Source organism: Eschrichtius robustus, chromosome 13 (genome assembly GCF_028021215.1).
Source record: "Eschrichtius robustus isolate mEscRob2 chromosome 13, mEscRob2.pri, whole genome shotgun sequence".
Lineage (NCBI taxonomy): Eukaryota > Metazoa > Chordata > Mammalia > Artiodactyla > Eschrichtiidae > Eschrichtius > Eschrichtius robustus.
This window is the reverse complement of record NC_090836.1, coordinates 86268051-86290675: the sequence shown is the minus strand read 5'-3', so window position 1 is coordinate 86290675 and position 22625 is coordinate 86268051. Positions and strand designations below refer to the sequence as shown.

The following is a 22625-nucleotide window of genomic DNA, read 5'->3' as shown; positions in this document are numbered from 1 at the left end:
CTAACATGAAAAATATAGAGAAATCTTCACCACCCAGAACAACATTAAAAAAAGTGGTATCCACTGAATAATACATTTTTTCTCATTTTTAAATTAAAAAAAAAAAAAGGAAGAAGTTTCAGCCCCCCGACCCCATTCTGATTTTAATACTTAAAGCCAATATTAAGTTATGACATGTGTTGTTTATATTCCACAAAGATGGGCCAGTGATGATGAGGGTAGAGTCAGCAAGTGGTTATAATTATTGGCAAAAGTTACATCCTATAAACTGTATAAGCAAAATTGGAAACAAAGATATTCATCAATGGGGATTGGTTAAGTAAATTGTAATGCATTCATGTAGAGTAACTGGGTGACATCGACCTTGCAGTGGGAATACAGGTGATATTTGTTTCTCTCTGTAACTTCTTATATTTTCTGAAATTTTACTGTAAGAATATATTATTACCATAATCAAGTAAAAACAATAAAGCTATTTGGGAAAAATTAATTCAACAATGTATAATATGTATTCCTATTTGAAGTATGAACACCAAAAGCTCAGACTTTTCTTTGCAATATGACTATAAGCAACCTTAACCTTCTTTGCCCCAAACCAGGTGGTAACCATATCGAAGAGCCAATCTTTTTTCTCAAGGCTGATTTTACTGAGTAAGGATTTGATTGCCATGGATGCCATCTTTTTACACATGGCAGAGTCATCGTTCACCATCATTAGACAAAGAGGAATAAAGAACATTCCACAGTTCTCGTGGAGCAGTCCCTGAAAGAAAACAGACACTTATGAGCACACTCAGACTGGAATTCTCACAGATGTCCTACAAATAGAGGACCCTGGGCTCCCGGGAGCCACAGCTTGTTAACAAACACAGAGTTTGTCTTTGTGGTTCACGGTACCTGAGGGAATGTGTCAAAGAGATAAGCGATCATTTCCAAGGCGGACTCTCTCCCGGTCTCATGTTCATAACTAGGGTAAGAACATTAGAAGGACTTGTTAGTAACTTTAAAATTTACCAATAATTATTTTTAAGAATTTAAAGTGTTGTCTCAAGGTGCCAGTCTATTTCTTAAAAAGTGGAAAAAAACTCCATTTTCCCAATTTTAATACATGTACTTACCATGCTACTATGCAGTTGTAAATGTAATTTTGTTAGATTTTTACTGTTCTCCTAAGTGGACCCTAATGGCAATCGATGGTCAGAGTGAACTGAAAAGCAGCTTGCAGAACTGCTCTATGAAGCCATGCCCAATGCTTGACACTCAAGTCAGTGATTCACAGGATAGCATCCTCAAAGAATGTGCCATTACATTTCGGCTTTGTTCTTTGCAAGACAGTCCACACATTAAAAGGAGAGAAGAACCTACCCCACTGCCTTGTGTAGTTTATGGCTTCAACTTACTTCAGTTGAGCGAGCATGAATTCCAAGTTTGGTCGCAATTTGTCACCCAGGGGATAGTCAAGAACGTATTTCAGAAAAACCTAGGAACAGAAGTCGCACAAGAGATTATTTGGATCCTGTCCCTCCAGGATTCCTCTTTCCTAAGCTGCTTTCTGGGACACACTGGTAGGCTACAAAGACCTTTCAGAAGGGTGATCAGTTAGGCGAAGTCCACCTCTTGAGTCAATAACTGTGCCCCTCCTCTCTCCTCCCACCGCACTTCCTCAGGTCTTGCCTAATCAAGCGTCGGGTCCCGGCCCACCATTAGCATGGTTGTTAAGGGCTCCAAATCTCAGCTCACACACTGGCAGCACATCTCTGTGATAGGAGGCTGTGCTGAACTGAGTATGGACTGTGGTTCAACCCTGTATTTCCCCTGAAATAAGAATAACAATAATAGTGATAATACTACTAACTTTTGCATTTACTAAATAACTTCTTTGTGTTAAGCACTGGGTTAAGTGTTTCTTGGTTGGTTTTCATTACTTCCTTAGGAAGCAGGTAATATGATCCCATTTTACAGATGAAGAGAATGGAGTTGGCACAGAAGGTAAGCAACTTGCTCAGGTGACACTGCCAGAATCCCATGCCTAGCCTATCTGCATCCAAAGGCTCTGCTTGCAAACTACTGTATTATTCAGCTTCCTTTATTAATAAACTGTGAGAACTAAGCACATCATTTAACTTACCAAGGCCTGTTTTTCCCCAACCATAACACGGTGGTACTGTTTCTTTTGAAGGATAGTTACAAATAGAAGTCATGTATGTAAAATGCTGGGCATGCAGCTAGTGCTTAATAAATAGCAGCTGACCCTCCTTCTTCCTAAATGAGTTAACTTTTTCTAAAGATGGCCTCCGCAGCCCAAGCCCTCCTTTAACTCCGAGTTCATATTTCCAATTCAGACCCTTCCATTTCCCGGGTTGATATGCACTCATAAGATCAGGACAAAATTACGAACACAAATCTGCTAGTGTCACTCCTCTGTCTACTGATTTCGCTGGCTCTTTGTTATTCTTAGAACAAAGCCCTAAATCTTTAACAAGACCACAAGGTCTTGCCTGATCTGGTCCCCTGCCCTGTCATTCACCTTCAACAAGTTAAGCTCTTACCCACTTCAAGGCTTATCTTCCTTAGCCTGCAAGGCTAAGCCTTATTCTTCCTCCAGACTTTGCTTATATGCCAATCCTCAGGAAAGCTTTCCCCCACTATCACACTAGGGTGATCCTCCACCACGTCATATGCTCTTATCATATGCTCTTCCATACTTTGTCAATTTTAAGAAGCACAGTTTTCCACATTAATATATCTGAAATTGGGATGTCTTACAATTGATGCCATCTTACCACTGTCATAGACTTTTTTCCTTCCTTTGAGGTATGTAAGTAATGGTGTGTCTTGTAAGTGATGAAATACAACAGTACTTTCTTCCTCCTGGCACTTAGGATGTCTGTAATTAAATAACTGCTTGTGGGATTTCTGCTTTGCGCATGTCTGCTATAGGATAGACAGGGACTATACAAATTTTGTTAACCACTCTTCCAGCAATACCAGGTACACAGTGATACACATTAAGTGCTCAGTGTCTGGACCACTGGATGGAAATCTTTGCTGCAGGTTATCATGCTGCAGAAGGAAAATGTATTTCTTCATCCATCTGAAACATGCCACATATGGGCTATATTCAAAATGCTCTTTATACTGAAAAATGGCCTTACACTTGGTATGTGAATGGGCTCCTGAGTCTTAGAATAAAGCAACAGTATGACACAAAGTCTTCAGAATTCAGTGTTGACATCTCTCCACCCAAAAACCAAACAGAGAAGGCAGGGCCCAACCCTTGCCATAGGAATAAGCTCTCTCTACAAACCTGTCTGCATTGGACTCTGACAGGTTCGTTTTGTGCAGAAATTGCCAGCTTGGACACTTTGCGCATGACATCATCAATTTCTGGAACCAACAACTTTCTTGATAAAATGGCCTAAAATACAAAAGGAAAAGACATACTTATTTCATGTTTTACTGCAGATGGCCTGTTGTTTACTAAGCTTGCCTGATGTTAAAAGCAGTCACAGGCAGTTTTCAAACATAATGAAAGTATCTCCACAAGAAAAAGAACATAAACTTAAAAAATGGTTAAAATGGTCAATTTTACGATACATACAAGCAGACTACATGCATTTGTACAGAATTCCCTGGAAGTTTAATATAGAGCTCATGTTCAAACATTTTAATAAGCAGTTAGCTTATAATTAATCAACCAAATCATAATCATCTTTATAAATTAATTTCAGAACTATCTACAGCTAGTCAGAACGCTATGTTCCATGTTATTCTAAATATCTGACGTGAGGCTCATTCACTGCACAATCCAACATTCTGGGGACACCATACCTTCAGAAGACCAAATGCAGTGGCTTGTCTTGTAATATCATAAATGTCCTCCTCAGCATATGCTAGTAGAACTTGAAGCTGCTTCTCAGTTATCTGGTAAGACTTCACTTTCTTCACAAGTATGGTCACACACTGCAAGTTACAACAGCGAGGTTAACAGCCAGGACATCCCACAAATCAGCATACAGTGGAATGATAAGGACTAGATACAACAGCAATGCTTTTTCACACAGGACACCAACACTCTGGCCTTAGCAAATTACTCTGGAAGAAATTTGACCACGACCACAAAGGATGATGAGGAAAAGTAACTCTGATGTTAATCCCGGTCCTGGCTTTTTCTAAGTGCAAGTGAAAACACCTCACCTTGAAACAATTTACCACCAGGTGGAAATTCTGGCCCCTGGCAGCCCCGAGTTTTGCATAGTCCTTCAGCAGAAGGAAAAGGTGTTTCATTAGCTGTTCCGCTTTTGTTTCTGTGGAAGGCAGGGGGAACCTCAAGATCCAGATCAGGCATTGTAAAGTACCTGTAATCACCTGAAAAACAAAGACAGACAAAGCCAATCAACTGATGAAGTGACCGAACTCAACAATCCAGCACCTAAGGCTGTGTAGACTCTGAGCAACCGAGTTGAAGGAATGAAGCGCTCTGCCCGTCCACTCAGGAAGAACTGTGCTCAAAGTGTAAGAAAATAGGGAAGCTTCCTCTTCCCTGTTGTAGAACTTACTGCTTCTCCATAGCAAGTGAAGGAATAGCCCAAGCAAGTGAGAAAAGGTGCTCATATTCTTAACCTATTATGGGTAAATGATTAGATGGGCTGGCTAATTTTAGCATTTTTTTTTCTGAAAAACACATTATAAATGCCTTTCCAATTTTCTAGAATGGTACTTCAATTTAATCCATTCTTATTAAGCTTGTATTATGTACACAAGGCACTCTACAGAGTGTTAGAAATACGATGATAAAAAGGATGCCCTTCCGCATTTAAGGAGCAGATAGCTGAAATTAAGCATGGGAACTATGACCAATAATTTAATATAGTTAAGCGCAGTGCCAAAGGTATGAAAAAATGTGTTGGGACCAAGTGACTACAAAAGAATCCCTGAACCTCCAGGCCAAACCTTCTAGATTACCTAGATCAGCTGGTTCACCTCTACCTAACAGACCCCTACACTGTGGTTGCTGGGATGGCCTTACTGGGCTGGATTAGACGACGATAAAGGAAAGAGCTCAGGTGTCAAAAAGACCAGGGCTTAAAACCCAGCTCTGCAACTTATTACCTGTTTGACCACAGAGATGTTAAATACTTAACCTCTTGGCACCTTTGCTGTAAAATAGGCAATCTGAGAAAGTGGGAAAGGTGTGGGCTTCGGAGTCTGACAGACTGAGGCTTACATCCTAGATCTGTGATATGGGGCAAGTCACTGAGCCTAAGGCCTGGATTTCTCATCTGTGAAAGAGACACATTACTAATATATGCTTCATGGGTTGTTACGAGGATTCACAGCAGCGAGCAGTCGCAACAAGGATGATGGTGATGAGATGACGATTACTGCCATGGGGACAGCACCACTCACCCTCATGAAGCTGTGGTGAGGATCAAATGAAGGGCTTTTACAACTGTTAAGCGCTATCTATTATTATTAAATTGCTGTTAAGGGAGCAATTTAATGCAGAGAACAGAGGTGGTTCATGATGTTGTAAATCTCTTTAAAAACTCAATCATCTTGTGAAGCACAAGCCTAGAAACAAATTCTACGTATACTGCACAACACAGCTCCCGTGAAGGAACAGATGCTCACCTTCACGTCCATGGAACCCAGGCAGTCTATGAGGAGAGGCATAAAAGGATCCAACATTTCCAGAACATGTTCACTTGAAGACTTGATCTTGGAAGTCTTCAGACTAAGATGCAACAGCTAGAAGATTTAAAAAGATACTTCACATCAGTTGCCCCTAAGACCAAATGAGTGAGGTAAAGGTGAAATGATTTTAAGAGACCAATGTGAAATGTTAAGATGCTTCTATTTGAAATTATAAAAAGTGTGAAGAAAGGGGAGCCACCTGGGAGAGTCTCAGTAAGTGAAGAAGGTGGGAGCTCACTGTGCAGTTGAGATTCCAAGTTCATTTACCAAATGGTTATTACTCAGCATCTGCTTTGATTCCAGGTACTGGCTTGGCGTGAAGGACACGGCAGTAACCAAGATGAGCAGGGTCACCGCCCTCATGGATCTTAGCCAGGATGACAGACTCTAGAGAATAATTCACTATAAATGCAGGGTGCTTTGAGAGTTCTGTGGGGACCTGGGCAGAGGGAGGAGTAGATGGTGAGGTCCTGGGGTGGGAAAAGTGTGGTGACTTTAGAGAGCTGAAAGGAAGCCACGTGTACAGGATGAGGCTATGCCCTTGTGGCCCAAGTGAAGGACAGGGCTCTCTCCTGGGAAAAAAGGGAGCCAATGAAGGATTAAAAAAATATATACAATAAAACGATCAAATTTGTGTTTTCAAAAAATTTAGAGTAGTTCAGAGGTGCACACTCATGGGCAAAGCAACAGTGAAAGCACTGTGAATATTAGGTCAGAATCATTAATTCTGAGAAAGTTATATCATCAAAGTAAGTACCAGCGTTTCCAGCGGAAATGAGCAGTACTGGAGATTCAGTAGAGGATTAAAAGGCACAGACTCACTGTGTGCAGCAAGTCTCACTTTAAGGTTAATTCTTACCCGAAGTCCAGACTCAATAAATATGTGCAAGTTGGTTTTCTTGCTCACGACAGCTTTCTGCCCACCTCGAACTGGAGTTGGGGGGAGCAGAAGACAACTCTGGGGTGGCAGACGTGGATCTGGTGCAGGGGCTGCTGGATTTCTGTCAATCAAGTGGAATGAGAACTAGTAGAAAGCACACTGTATGCTGCATCCCCGGAAGCTACTACGGCCCCTTCCGGTGCGGTGAGTCCAGTACCAAATAATGTGCTCTTTGCTGTGGGTTTTTTTCCCCCTTAACCACAAGACACTGAAGAGATGATTAGGTTGTTGATCAAAGTTTCTAGAACCCCAGAAACAGAGGTCAGAGGGATGAACACACATTTAAATGAAGAGGAACAGCAAGGGGACACTCCCTTCCTTTGATTTCTGAAAACAAATGCCAAGGAGTCTCTTTCAGAATACAGAAGCAAAATTCAAAGGAAGTTTACAAATAAGGTATTTAAAATCTTTGGAGGTCTAAATCTCTGATCAGAACAAGAAGAATATATTTTAAGTCTATCCCAACTTTGATTCAATAAATATCTAAAACAAAGGTGGTATTAAGTAAATGTCAAAATAATTGGTTGCCTTCACAGCTACCGCATTCAGCAGAAACAATCTTGTGTTGACATGTATTTCTTGGAAGGATCTTAGCCCAAACACCACAAAGTAGTACCATCGTACAACTCAGATAAATATACCTTTTTTTTCCCTACTAAAGCAAATTATTAAATGAATCCACTTAAGAGTAACTGAGTACTGAATGGCTTATTAGAAGTATGAACCTAAAGGATAGTTGTTTTTTTTTTCAAACTTACTTTTCCTTCTCTGTTAACAGGGGTAGATTTTCGCTGACCAAACCGTAACTAAGCAACAGAATGGATTCTGCCGTCATTTCCTGGTTTACAAGTAATCCTGCTATGATTCGACGTAAGGTTTCATGAACTTTCCGGGCCAGTTTTAAACTCGTGGTATTTTGCAAGATCTAAAGGCAGACATAAATGCATGCTGAGGTAACACAGAACTGCATTTTGATTTGTTATAATAGTAGTTTTCTTTTATATATTTACTTTTCAAAATATGCTTTTTGCTAATTAAAAAAGAAACACACTCTTAATAAAATTTCAAACATAGATATAACATATAAAGTCAAATATACCCATGACCTCAGCCCCAGAGATAACCACTGCCAGCTGTGTATCCCGCTGGATTTCTTGTGCCTCCTTGGCACTCTCTTTGTTGATGAGGTCTGGGCACAGGGCTGGAGATAGGATGTGACACTTGGAAGATGTCAGCCTTCCAAGTGCATTAAATGGGGTGGTTTATAGGCAAGCACATACACATAACACAACATCAACAAAATGCAGTCACTACTCGCAGGAAACCATGCTAAGGAAGTGGTGTGACGGCCAGGCCTCAGCGTTGGGTATTAGTTATTGGGCCAAATCAGAGGAACTTAATGGGACCCAGCACCATCAACCCCAGTACAACCCTCAGCATGTCATAGCTATTCCCCTGCACAGGACATGGATTAGTAACTTTGATTACCTTGGAGGGACTTGATAATTTACATGGAAAATACGTGTGCTTTGTCAACTCTTTTTCATCCTCAAAACATATCTAACATTCTTAGATCAGGCTCAGATAAGCTAAATGCATTCTAGGAACAATTAGGGAGTTAATCTAGCACCAAACATGTGGAATTAGCACAGAGAACACTATGAAGGTAGGTAAATGACAGTCCCTGCCCAATAGGAAAGGCAGAATGAAAATGGTGGAAAGAATGTGAGATTTGGATCAGAAAGATCTGGAATTAAATCCTGACTTTTCTCCTTAGCCATGTTCCTTTCTATCTTTCTAAGCCTGAATTTTCTCATCTGTAAGACAGAAGTACTGTCAATCTCAGGGGACGGTTGTGCAGATTAGAAGAGATAATGAAGCACAGTGCTAAGAACATGGGTATCTGTTCAATAAATGCCAGTTCTCTTCCTCCTGGCAATCTGGGAGCAGCAGTCTGACTCCAAAGGCTATGTTCTTAGCTGCTGACGGGACCCAGCTGTACAATTCACCTGTAGTTCAATTCTTGTTGCCTTTCCTTTTGCATCTCATGGTTTATATCAGGGACTCTGATTCTTGGATCAGAATCAGCGGAATCAGAATCCACTGAACTGCCAGCCACGTGGTACTGGTGCCCTTAGCACCAAAGCAAATCATGATGCTCAAGGCTCTTTTCAAGAGCTCATGATACTGTAAGGTGGGGATCCCCTTTATTACATTCAAGTCCTTACCTCTTTTAGTGGAAGGATAAGTTTTGTAACCTGATCTTTTCCTACAAACTTGCCCAAGATTTCATAAGAATCGTAACTCTTGCTTCTTCGTGCCTCCATGACCTTGGAGAGGATCTGCTTTACTTCCTTCTCTTCAGCAATGGCACCAAACAACTCATGGTTAAAAATCTTTAAAAGAAAAAAAGCCAAATGGCAATTACGTGCACTCAGCAACTTATGCCAACATAAGCAGTCTTTGAAAATGCGTGGTATGTCCAAGTCAAGGATTAAAATTAGACAATAGGAATTTCTATTAGATTTCACTTTTTTCAATGTAGTTTAGGGACCAATTACTAAAAAACAAATACAGAAACACTTCAACGTTTACACCAATGGAAAACAAAAGAAAAATACCAGGTAGATTTACATATATAGTTGTATAATATATAAACAGGCACTTCTTCTTTGATATCATCAAAGAGTAGCTTAATTTCTCTTTAAGAAATTCTCATATTTGTAACTTAATTATCAAAGTTAATGCATTTAATGAAAAATGTAGTGTCTACATTTTTAATGAATAAACAAAAGATTGTGTGCCACATTTAGTGTCTTTCTAATCCTACCCCCCAAATTATCATATTATCTGATTTTAAATTGTTACTAATTTTTCACTATTCTAAATAAAGCTCTAATGAATATACTTTTGTACAAACCCCAGACCACACCTCTGATTATACCAACTCAAGACCTACTAGCAACAGCAGAGTACCCATCTCACATCACTTGAGTCTCAGCTTTTTAAACCTCTGCTAGCCTAAGAGATGAGATAGTACATTATTTTCATATTTATAGGCTATTATTTCTTATTTTGTGAACTGATTTGTGTTCTTTGACCTCTTAAAAAAAAAATTAGAATTCCTTTCTCTAAGTCTTACCTCAATCATTATATCCAAACAAGAGTCCAAATTCCCAACTTGCAGCTTGTTGGTGAGGCCTTGCAGCAACATGTAAACAGTGAAAGTTAGCACATGGACCTAAAACGAAATGTATGATAAGAATATGGATGGCTAAGAACACCACAGTAGAAAAAAAAAGATTTAGAAGTATGGCAGGGGCGCACTCAGATTATATATCTGTAATTATTGCAGGGAGAAGCTTTGACAAATGACACATACTTATATCACTGCCTAAAATCCTTTAACCAGATGGTCCCTTTGTAGAAAAGATGCTCAGAAACACATCACCATGCTTAGGTTCTATTATTGTGACTAAATCAGGCCAATGATTTATAAAGAAGAGCACAAGTCTTGAACTTTTAAAAACCAACCTGTGAATTAAGGAGCCTGCCAACATTGAATGTAGTCAAAGCTGGTACAAAAAGTGTTACGAAGGAAACAAGTTTTTGCCCTTCACAGTGATCACAGCTAACATTCCTTAGAGCTTACTATGGGCTAGGCACTGTATTAATACCTCACATGTACTCAGTCATTTAATCCTCACCCACTCTATCTATGGCGTAGGTGCTACATTATCAGCATTTTCAGATGAAAAAGCTGAGGCACAAAAAGGTCAATCAAACTTGCCCAAGGTTACATGAATAGGAAATGGTGGAGTCAGGATTTGAAACCAGATGATGCCAGAGTATACAGAGTACACAAAAGGGTATATTCTGTATACTGCTTCCGGTGCTGTTTATCAAGGTAAACATCAGATAATGATCATACACTAAGAAAATACACCTGGCTGTCAATATACAGATTGGATTTTAAAGGCATAATTTCATATGTATCTACTTATGATCTTTAAATACTTTTACATATATAAAATATGTGCTGAGGACTTTATATAATTTTTAAAAATCCTTTTGGTGGGGTGAAGAATGAAACTTGAAGAGTACAGTTTTGATTCTGTCTACATGATTAATACTAATACCCAAACTGCTGTTCTCTCATCCTTATTTTACTTACTTTAACGAATAATGAGACAGACTGGAAGAACAGGTGGTTAAAGAAAAAAGGGCTACTTGTTTAAATACCTCAGGTGCTCAATTAAATGTGTGAATGAATCCTCAAAGACAGCTGTACTGTATTCATCCTGGTATGCTCAGTGCCCAAGAGCACCTCACACAAAGTAGCCATGAAATACAGGCTGGTTGAAAGAATAAACATGGACACCGACAGGGGTTCCGGTTCCAGGTAAGATGGAAAAAGCACACTCTATCCTGTCTCTCCCACTGAGTGCAGCTATAAGCCCCAGACAGGATGCACGGAGCTGCAACTGGGGAAGAACACCAGAGTGCAAGTACCACCAAGCTCCCAGTGCGTTTACCCGTTTTCTATACAGTTATAGACGTGGGGACTGCAGCAGCCACAACTCTGCTGGGAGACCTTTCTTTCCCATTGGGACTGCAGTTCTGAGAGGATGGGCCAACTAGCTGCTTTTCTCCTCTGTCTTGCCACCACTTAGCCTCCGTGTGGGTACAGCTGTGGGAAGTGCATGGCAAAGTGGGAGAAATAAAGCCCCAGCTTTCCAGCTGGGGGTGTGAAATAAGTGGAAAAATAATGTGTTAGCAAAGAATCAGATGATATAAGGGACTAAATGGAAACTTTACAACTGAAAAAAAACAACAGACCAATAATTGAAATAATAAAATTTACTAGATGGGTCCAATAGCAGGATGGAGATTAAAGAGGAAAGAGTCAGTGAACTTGAAGATGAATCAATAGAAATTATGCTACACAGAAAGGAAGGAGACTGAAAAAGAAAATAAAAATGGAGCCTCAGGGATGGATGGGACCCCCCAAAAAAGTCGAACAGGAGTCCCAGGAGAGGAGAAAGAGTGCAGTGCAGAAAAAGTATTTGAAGAAATAATGGCTGAAAACTCCCCAATGTGGTTGAGAAGCTGAACAAACCTCAAACAGGGTAAACCCAAAGAAATCCACCTTCATAATCTAACTGCTGAAAAATAAAGACAAAGTCTTTAAAGCTGCCAGAGAAAAATAATGCATTACTTAGAGGGGAAGAACAATTTAATTATTCATCAGAAAGGCCAGAGGAAGTCGCATGACAATTTTACAGTGCTGAAAGAAAAGAAATAACTGTCAATGCAAAAGTATATATCCAGTGACAACATCCTTCAGGAATGAAGGTGAAACAAAGACATTCACAGGGGAAGGAAAATGAAGAGCATCCGTTGCCAGCACACTTGCTCTGTGAGCTTGCCTAGACCAAAGGGAAATGATACCAGGAAGAAATGTGGAAATTCAGAAGTGAAGGAAGAGCAGTAGAAGTGATAAGTATCTGGGCATATTTGAGGATTAAAAGCAAAAACTCTAACGCTGCTTGATAAGTTTTCAACATATAAGTTTCCAGCAAAGTAATACATAAACAACTTTTAAACAAAGGAAGGGTGAAGGGATCTATAGGGTAATAAGGTTTTTACATTCCACTTGAAGTGGTAAAATACGGATTCTAAATAGATTATTAAAAATTAAGTATGGATATGGTAACGTGGAGCAACCACTAACACACTATACAAAGAGAGACAGTGGCAATGCATACTGATATTTTTAGTGTGCTACTTATAGCCTAGAGAATAGGAACCTACCTCTGAACAAACGAGGACTTGGAAGGTCAAGCTAACTACCAGGAGTCTTGGCTGGGTACTTGAGAAACACAAGCTGCAGTGTTTCTCAAACTTTAGATCGCTCAGGGATCTTATTAAGATGCAGACTCTGTAGGTCAGGTGTAGGGTCCTAATCATACTTCTAACATCTCCCAGGTGCTGCTGAAGCCACTTGTCTGGGGCCCACACTCGGAGTAGCAAGACAGCCAGGTAACTACTCAAAGAGCGTTGTATTCCACCTGGTGCTCTTATTAATTTTATGACGTCATACATTTCAACTCTTAAACAAATGTCTATGTTCTTTACTGTTCACACGTGTGGCTATACATTCAATATACAAGAATTTTATTAAGAACTCAGAGAATACAGAACTTGATATCAAGTGATTTGAGAGAAAAACACAGGTTATGAAATGCAGGTCTATAAGGATCTTTAAAAAAATTAACTATAAGGGCTTTTTAAAAAACAGATTTTTAAAAATACTGATTAAAATTTTTTAAATATTCTTGCTTGTTCTCTCAGTAGATCAACTTTACAAAAGATAGACCCAAAGTATCATGACTTAGTGTTTAAAGTGCAACTATTTGAACCCCAACCCAATTTGAATATAAAGTACATGGTGCAATTTACCTGATAGCCACGCACAAGGGTAGTCTGTAATTCTTTTAAAATATATTGTAGGTAATGCACACCCAGATCCTCTATTATTTTTGCGAGAGTGCTGCGAGCAATGTCTCTGATTTCCTGTGCTCTGTTCTTGAGGAGGGCACACACTTTCAGCAAAATACTAGAACATGAGAAATTAATTGACTAATTAAATTAACAGAACCAAATACAAATATAAATATCCTTTTGTTTCTGAATTACTCATAACCCAAATTATGCCAATTAGGATTCTAAATTACAGCAAATTGTGACAGTACTTCTCTTCCTGACAAAAGAGAAGATAGAACCAATTTTTGAGTTTCACTGAACTTTTCTGATTTGTCACACAACATACCTTGGCAGATTAGCTTCCATAACTTCCTGTGGAAGGGACTGCATTAGTTTAACCATGGCAAAAGCTAAAGGAACTCGAACCACTTCCTCATCATTCACAACCTTTGATTTTATGAGTTTGTGTTCTTCTTCTCTTTTAGTCTGTAAGAAAAATTTAGGTTAAACTAAAACAAAAATAAATGGATTACGGACCTACCAACACTACAACCTTGCAGTTGAAAGATAAGCTCTTTTTATATATCTTATAGCCATTTCTAAGTTTAATGTCTTAAAAAACAAACTCAATTATGCAATTTGATAACCCTCCAAAAATTATAAAAATAATATGAATAAGAATATTCTTTTCAAAGGAGCAATCAACCAATCAGTCAATAAATAAAACCAAGTATTCACTGATGTGGGGTTAAGACTGCTGTGTAATATTTAAAAAGTCACATAAAATTTGTGTTAATTGGGACTTTCAGGTGTTTAAGTGACATCGTTGGTACATAAAAAAATACAGTGCCCCAAATAAACTTTATTTACAAATATACAAAATGATGAAGTCGGTATTTTACATCAGGGGTTGGAAAACTTTCTGTAAAGGGTCAGATAGTAAGTAATTTTGACTTTATGTCCGCTATTGAAGCTACTCAATTTTGCTATTGTAAGGCAAAAGGAGAATTAGACAATATGTAAATGAATGGGGTGTAACTGTGTTCCAATAAAACTTTATTTACAAAAACAGGCTGCAAGCTAGATTCAGCCCATGGGCCACAGTTTGCCACCTCAAGTTTTACACTGAGAAGGAAAGGCTCTGGCTTCATGAGAATGCACTCCTAAAATGTTACCCCTATTAACCAAGAAAAAGATGTATTTTTGTTTTCTTCCTTTTTTTTTTTTTTAAATTTTTTGGTCACGCTGTGTGGCATGCGGGAATCTTAGTTCCCCGACCAGGGATCGAACCCACGCCCCCTGCACTGGAAGCATGGAGTCTTAACCACTGGACCGCCAGGGAAGTCCTGAAAAAGATGTATTTTTGAATAGCAGAGAAGTGGCCAAGAAGTAGAAAAGGGAAACATACTCTAATTTTTAATAACCTTTTTTGGAAATGGGAGTCATCTTAATATCTACCTTGGAGATAGAAAAGCATGTATCTACCAGTATCAAAATCATAATGAAGAAGAAACATTACTACCTTAGCTGTACGAGATGAACCTGAAGATGATGAGATAAGAGAAGGGAGGTGAACTGTGAAATGCAGAGATAAAAGAAGATCCAAAAGCTGATGTCAATCCACATAGTCAGGAGCCTCAGTCTGACAGGGCCCCACAGACACCCCACAGGGTCACACAGACCTGCTGGGCCCCAAACAGAATGATTACCGTAGATGCCAGACATTTATGGAGCCTGGGTAGGATGTCCCCAGTTATGGTTCCTTGGATATTTTTAATTGTTTTCTCCAATTCTTCCTTATTCCAAGGAAGGAAAGAGATGGACTTCGTGATACACTCGGATTCCTTAGCTGCTGTCCCTTCACAATCATCTGGGTCAGGGTTTTCTAGCTCTTCATTCTTGTCTGACAAAGTCTTACATCCATCTTCCTTCTCATCCTCATCCATATGCTCTAATTCCATGGCTTCATGCTCTGGCAACTCAATCTCTTCTATGGTGTCTATGTTTAGTAAACAACAAAAATCACCTTAAATTAAATAAGGAAACAACACAGTTGTGTTAAGTAGTCTTTTCTACTAACATCTAATAAAAAATATCAATGACTATAAGGGCAAGATAAGGGCTGAGGAAACAGCAGTAAATGAGAGTGTTATGGTCCTTCATTTCCTTACAGTTAGCCTAATGAGGAATAGAGACAAGTAAACTGATAATTATAAAAAAAAAAGTGTGGAATAGCAAGCAGGTACAGGGTACTTTGGGAACACATGGAGAGGCTGGGGGGAGGAGGGTTCTTAACCAAAAGAAAGCTTCCAAAGTACTGTGGTTGGAGGTTTCCAAAAGCAAAAACCTACATTCATGAACATTAAAATCATAATGGCAGCCAACAAGTCTCATGCAGAAACGTACCTTATTATAGGATTCAGTTTATTAAAGAAAACTGGGCAGTATTGTAGAGAAAGTCCAGACTTGGCTCTGCTAACAAGCCACGTGACTATAGTCACGTTACCTTAACCCTCGTGGGCTTTGGATTCTTCACCAGTAAACTGTAGATGGCACCTACTTGCAAGGCTATTGTTAGGATTAAATGTGACAAAGTCTATACTGTGCCTAAAATATATTTCTGACACTTCATTGACTTTCAAAAAAATGATAGCTATTAGTCTTCATTTTTTTTTACTGGCCGTGTAGCTTTGGGAAAGTTACTTTACTTCTGAATCTCAATTTCTCGTATCAAAAATATGCAGTAACTAACACCTAAGGTTCTTGTAAGGTTCTTATGAGGACAAATGAGATAATGTCTATAAAAGCACATTTCACAGTAGATGCTCACTAACTGTTTCAAACTTCATTCATACCTAAGAAGAAAACAGTGAAGTGAATTAATATTTTAATTTTTTAATGTTTCTGTTTATGCAAAATTTCAAAATGCAGATTCAATTGACTGAAGATAAACTAAGGGGCTTTCGTACATTACTTATTTAAAACACAACTGGTTTCTACAAATTCAAAACAGTTTTTCTCTTCATCAGTGTGGCTCTGGAGTGATTTGATAATAAATCAAAGAATTAGATAATTTTGAGTAGGAACACTGCAGTAATGCAAACTAATGGCCAAGATATTTCAATGTCTTTAGCCAAAACAATTAGAATAAATACCTTGGCCTACTTAAGTGTTTATTCTTTTCCTTATTTTTCTGTGATGGCTAAAACCTTTAGAGTCTGATGTTCAATATAAGCAGTAGTAGTAGGTATCCTTAGCTCATTCTGGTTTTAAAGCAAAGGCTTTTAATGTTTTACCATTGAGTATGATGTTTCATTAGGTTGTTTTTTTTTTTTTGGCCATGCCACACGGCATGCAAGATCTTAGTTCCCTGACCAGGGATGGAACTGGCGCCCCCTGCAGTGGAAGCGTGGAGTCTTAACCACTGGACCACCAGGGAAGTCCCATCATTTACTTGGTTGGTTGGTTATCTATCTATGTATCTATGTATCTATTTAGGGCTGCATCAGGTCTTAGTTGTGGCACACGGAATCTTTAGTTGCGGTGTGCGGGCTTCTCTCTAGTTGTGGTGTGCGGGGTTTTTCCTCTCTCTAGTTGTGGTGTATGGGTTTTTCCCTTTCTCTAGTTGTGGTGTGGGCTTCTCTCTAGTGTGGTGCGCGGGTTTTTTCTCTCTCTAGTTGTGGCATGGGCTCCAGAGCGCATGGGCTCTGCAGTTTGTGGCACACGGGCTCTCTTGTTGAGGCACACAAGCTCAGTAGGTGTAGCATGTGGGCTTAGTTGCCCCGTGGCATGTGAGATCCTAGTTCCCCAACCAGGGATCAAACCTGCGCAACCTGCATTGGAAGGTGGATGCTCTACCACTGGACCACCAGGGAAGTCCCCCATCATTAGGTTTTTAAAACACATCTTTTAACAGGTTAAGGAAATTTCTATCTATTCCTTGTTTGATAATTGCTTTTATTATGAATGGATATTGAATTTTTTTTAAAATTTATTTTATTTATTTATTTATTTATTTTAGCTGTGTTGGGTCTTCGTTTCTGTGCAAGGGCTTTCTCTAGTTGCGGCGAGTGGGGGCCACTCTTCATCGCGGTGCGCAGGCCTCTCACGGTGGTGGTCTCTCTCGTTGTGGAGCACAGGCTCCAGACGCGCAGGCTCAGTAGTTGTGGCTCACGGGCCCAGTTGCTCCGCGGCATGTGGGATCTTCCCAGACCAGGGCTCGAACCCGTGTTCCCTGCATTGGCAGGCAGATTCTCAACCACTGCGCCACCAGGGAAGCCCTGGATATTGAATTTAAGCAAATGTTCCCCCTGTGTCTATATAGATGATCACATTTTTTTGTTTGCTAATGTGTTAAGTTCCATTAACCAATCACCAACTTCATGAGTTAGTGGGGGCTTCCTCTTTTTCAGTCACCTGAAATAGCTGATATAAGGTTGAATTGATCTATTCCTTGAGTGTTCATAAAACTTGCCTATAAAACAGTCTAGACCTGGCATTTTCATCAGAAGAAAATTTTTAACTACAGATTCAATTTCTTTAATCATTAGAGATCTATTCAGATTTTCTATTTCTTCTAAAGTCAGTTTTTGTATTTTATTTTTCTAAGAATTTGAACATTTCACCCAAGTATTCAAATTTACAAGTGCAAAGATCACAATGTTATTTTACCTTTTTCATTTAACTGTGATCTTTTAAAATTCCTAATATTTATTATGCCTTCTATTGTCATTGGTCAGTCTTGTCAGAGGTTTGCCAATTTATGATCTTTTCAAAGACTGATTTTTATTTTTGATGATCCTTTCTGTTGTATCTACTTTATATTTAACTGTTGCTCTAATTTTTAATTCTTAGACTTTCTTTGCATTCACTGCTTAATGTTCTTTCCACACATTAAGGTGATATAATTGAATTTCTGTGTAAATAATCTACAGGTCAGATTTTTTCACCCATACAATTTAGCCTGGACTTCTCTACTGTTAAATAAGTTTTTTACTAAAATACTCAAACCATTCATTTTAACTTCCTCCTGACTCATTTACTGGTCACTGCTATAAGAGCAGAAAAAGGGAGTAAATTGAATTTTTCTATCTTTAATTCATGATCATAAAGTATCCAAGGATAGGAAGGAAATCTAGTTTAAGAAAGTTTAAAAAACTTACTCTCTTCACTCTGAAGTTTTCTCATTTGTTCTTCCAGAGTTTTGTGGTCAAAGTGGAATGCTTCTAACACTATCACTAGCAAACTGTTAAAAAAATTTTCACAGAAATGTTCATTTGATTAATAATATCACTTGACTCTTAAAAAGAGAAGAAAGTTAAAGATAAACATTAAAATTATTTTTACCAGTTTTAGGTATTTTTTCAGTTTAACAAGTCTTAGTATCACCTCACTGACACAAGGTAAAAGTAAACTGAGATTGTACAAAGGTTGTTTCAGAAAATAATCCAAAATTTACATTTTAAAAACAAAACAAAAATAAGCAGTTTGACCATACCTGACACCCAACTTTTGATTGATCTGTCCCGCCTGTAAGACATGAATGAAATGTTTCAAGTAATATATATATGCCGACCAAGAGAGATGTTTGCAAATAGCTCCAATAACCTCTGTGGCAGCAATGGTTATATTTTCATGCTGTAAAACAAATCAAGAGCATCAATAAGAATAAGTATTTGCAAATAAAGTACACAGCTAACTTGGTGCATTAAAAAGCTTAGACAGTAGGTGATCAGCAATTATAGAAAGGAAAGAACGCCTAAACTATACTCCATTGTTTTCCCCTAGCTCTAGGAAAAGATGTTGTCAATGAAAGGAATGACATCTTCCTCTCATTAAAGGATATTAACACACTTTGCTTTCTGTTCCACTCAGACCTCCCTGATTGGTTCAAGCCTACAGACTGAATGAAGTAAATTCAATGTGTAAAAGTTGACAAATGTCAGAATCAACTACAGATTGCACCGCTGAGCATTCGTAAGTACGACGCAACGGAGATAGCCCTTTCAGACCACAATGGAGAACAGGAGCTGGATTTACCCTCACACCTTAAACCAGAAAAGTAGACAAAAATATATGAAACAGTTTTCAGACTTTGGACATCAAATAGTGCAGGACAGTGACTCCTGAGAGAAAGGAAACAAATGAAATGAGCCGTAGAGTTACCCCAATTCATTGTGTGGGGATAACTGTCAGGTCATAGCACATGAGAAGAAACCCAGAAAGGGCCCCATGTCTCCCTGAGTTAAGGGGGCAGAGCTGAGGCTGTGGAGCTAGAGTCCTCAGGGCAGAGAACCAGACAGAAGAGAGCTACACAGAGAAAAGCTGCCCAGAGAAAGAGCTCCTTAAGCTTCAGCTGAGAACTGATCAGTACACACGAGTAAGGAAGAAACAGGGAAAGAACCACCAAAAAGGAAAAGATGAAACACTCATCTAAGACCACACAGGGACGAGAATAGATCATGTTCCTATCAGCCAGAGTAAAAAAACCTCATGATACATGAAGCATTAGGTATTCAGGTACTCAGAAAGTTAGTGCCTCGGCGGTGGGTTCAAATAAGCACCAGACTAAAGGCTGCTCCTGCCTAACAGAGCTTAAAAGCGAGCCTCAAAAGGACCAGACTGGACTTCCCTCGGGACACAGTGGTTAAGAATCCGCCTGCCAATGCAGGGGACATGGGTTCGAGTCCTGGTCCAGGAAGATCCCACATGCCGTGGAGCAACTAAGCCTGTGCACCACAACTACTGAGCCTGCGCTCTAGAGCCCGTGAGCTACAACTACTGAGCCCACATGCCACAACTACTGAAGCCCGCTTGCCTAGAGCTCATGCTCTGCAACAAGAGAAGCCACCGTAATCAGAAGCCAGCTCACTGCAACGAAGAGTAGCCCCCGCTCGCCACAACTAGAGAAAGCCCGCATGCAGCAATGAAGACCCAACACAGCCAAAAATAAATAAATAAATAAATTTAAAAAAGAAAAAGGACCAGACTACTCACAAGTAGCCCAACTGCATCTGAAAACAATTCTCAGGAACACTTAAATACAAAAACATCCAGCACCCAGCAAAGTCACATTCACAATGTCTGGTATCTGAAAGATAGCTACCAGGCATACAAAGAAGCAGAAAATAACTCTAATGAGAAGAAAAATCAACCCATCGAAATGGGCACAGAAATGACACAGATGATACAGACTTAACAGTAGACATAGATATTAAAACAATTGACATAATTATTGATATATTCCATTCGATCAAGAAGGGAAAGGAAAGCATGGGCATGTTAAGGAGAGACATGTAAGAAAAAGGCCCAAATTGAACTTTTAGAGATGGAAAAGACAATTCTGAGGGAAGATACACTGGATGGGATTAACAGTAGATTAGACAGAGCAGAAGAAAAGATTAGTGAAGTTGAAGACATGGTAATAGAAAAATGAAACAAAATGAAACCCAGAAGGAAAAAAAAAAAGACTATTTAAAAAAAAAAAAGAGTGTCAGTGAGTTATGGGACAACTTGGAATGGAATACAGTGGAATCTCCAAAGGCAAGAATGGGAACCAAAAATATCTTTGAAGAAGTAATGGCCAAAAATTTCAAAGTTTGACAAACACTATAAATCTATAGATCCAAGAAGCTCAACAAACCCCAAGCACAAGACACCAAGGCACATCATAATTTAATGGCTTAAAGTCAGTGATAAAGAGAAAAATTTAAAGCCAGCCAGGAAAAAAAAAAGATATATTCCACTCAGAGGAACAAAGAATGACTTCCTTTAGAAACAATATAAACTGGAAGTCAGTAGAGTAGTATCTTTAAAGTACTGGGAAAAAACTCAAAACCTGTGAAATTAGAATTCCATACCTAGAAACATTATCTTTCAAAAACAAAGATGAGAAAGGACAAACAAAAGCTGAAGGAATCCATTACCAGTAGACCTGCACTACAAAAAATTTAAAGAAAGTCTTCCTGTCAAAAGTAAAATGATACAGGATGAGTATCTGCATCTACACAAAGGAATGAAGAGCACTGGAAATTACTGATATAAATATGGAAGCAAATACAAAAGATCTTTTCTTTAGTTTTAAGGATCTCCTTAAAAGATAATTGATGGTTTGAAGCAAAAACAACAACAGTGTATTGTGTGGTTTAAAACTAACACACAGGTAAAACTTATGAAAAAAAATAGTACAAAGATAACTAATAAGCCAACAGAGATAAAATAAAATCATTAAAGGATATCTAATTAATCCAATAGAAGAAGAAAAGGAGGAAAGAGGAAAAAAACAGAATACAAAATAAATAACAAGATCATAGATTTAAACTCAACCATATTAATAATCATATTAAATGCAAATGGTCTAAAACCAATTAAAAGGCAGAAACTGTCAGATTGGATTAAAAAAAGCAAGATTCAGCTATATGCTACCTACAAGAAACCAACTTTAAAAGTAAAATCACAAATAGGTTAAAAATAAAAGACTGTAGAAAGGTATACCATAACAATACCAATTAAAGCTAAATATAATTTATTTTTTCATCTATATCTCTTTACTATTTTACTGCCATCTAACTCTGAGCTGCTTACTGGCTCTTCAAACTGGAATTTAGGGATGCATTCTTTTATCCACTTAAGAAATTCTTAAAAATTTTTTGAATATCCTGAAATAACAGAGGAAACCTATCCTTGAACAAGATCATATAATCAACAGTATAAATTCAAGTCACAAATCCTGATATTATCTCAATTAGACTTAAATATTTATCAAGTCTTTACCATGTGCCAGGCACTGTTCTTAGGCACTATGAGGTATAAAAGTGAAGACATTCTGAGTTCAAATACCAGTTCTGACTCTATATGTTTTTGAGAAAGTTCTATAACCTCACATGTTCTCAGTTTACTCCCCTATAAAACAATGATAACAGTCTCTACCCCATAGGGTTGAGTTGTTGTGAGGATGAAATCAGATTACATATTAAACTACTTAGTATTGTGTCTGTACCTGCTATAGAGCTAAAGAAAAGGCAGCTGTTGTTTTATTTCATTTCTTATGAGCCATTTGGGAAAACAATGAGAATTAAGGCCTATGATACAAAAATAATATTATGCCATCTTAGTAATGTGATCATTTCTAAGCGAGGAAATATTTTGTGGTTGGCCTTTGTGAGCTAATAATAGCAAAAATAAAATAATAGCCACCATATTTAGAGCAAGTGCCAGGCACAATTTTAAGCGCTTTAGAACTATTCTAGGCCTGTAATTACGGTGACAACATCAGTATGGATGCCACCAACCCCATCTACATTTTGGAAAAGCGTGTCATGGTATGGGGAGAAGCTTACTGGTTTCTAGATCTAATGCCCTACCTTGATCATTTTCTCATCAAAAATTGGAGTCATGGCATAAGGCATGATGTAATTCTGAAGAGATTTAGAAGACAGCACAATTTTGCCTTCCATTAGTTGTTTTGCCAATTTCTTCAAGGCTCTTGCTCTTCTGTGGATCT

General features: G+C 38.5%; 1 protein-coding gene across 2 annotated transcripts in view; it reads right to left on the bottom strand.

The window, feature by feature from the left end:
- The window catches only part of UTP20 (UTP20 small subunit processome component), a 93340-nt gene that overhangs the window by 7873 nt on the left and 62842 nt on the right, over positions 1-22625 (bottom strand). The window contains exons 38-54 of one of the 2 annotated variants that reach the window (XM_068560821.1): positions 22486-22623; positions 18621-18760; positions 18286-18368; positions 14833-15122; positions 13470-13609; positions 13100-13256; positions 9780-9878; positions 8866-9033; positions 7396-7562; positions 6557-6698; positions 5635-5751; positions 4198-4368; positions 3832-3963; positions 3308-3418; positions 1401-1480; positions 898-967; positions 575-763 (exon numbers count right to left, since the gene is read on the bottom strand). In XM_068560821.1, coding sequence (XP_068416922.1) covers positions 575-763; positions 898-967; positions 1401-1480; positions 3308-3418; positions 3832-3963; positions 4198-4368; positions 5635-5751; positions 6557-6698; positions 7396-7562; positions 8866-9033; positions 9780-9878; positions 13100-13256; positions 13470-13609; positions 14833-15122; positions 18286-18368; positions 18621-18760; positions 22486-22623 — 2394 coding nt within the window. The remainder of the gene's footprint in view (positions 1-574; positions 764-897; positions 968-1400; positions 1481-3307; positions 3419-3831; positions 3964-4197; positions 4369-5634; positions 5752-6556; positions 6699-7395; positions 7563-8865; positions 9034-9779; positions 9879-13099; positions 13257-13469; positions 13610-14832; positions 15123-18285; positions 18369-18620; positions 18761-22485; positions 22624-22625) is intronic. The other variant, XM_068560822.1, reaches the window with a different exon arrangement.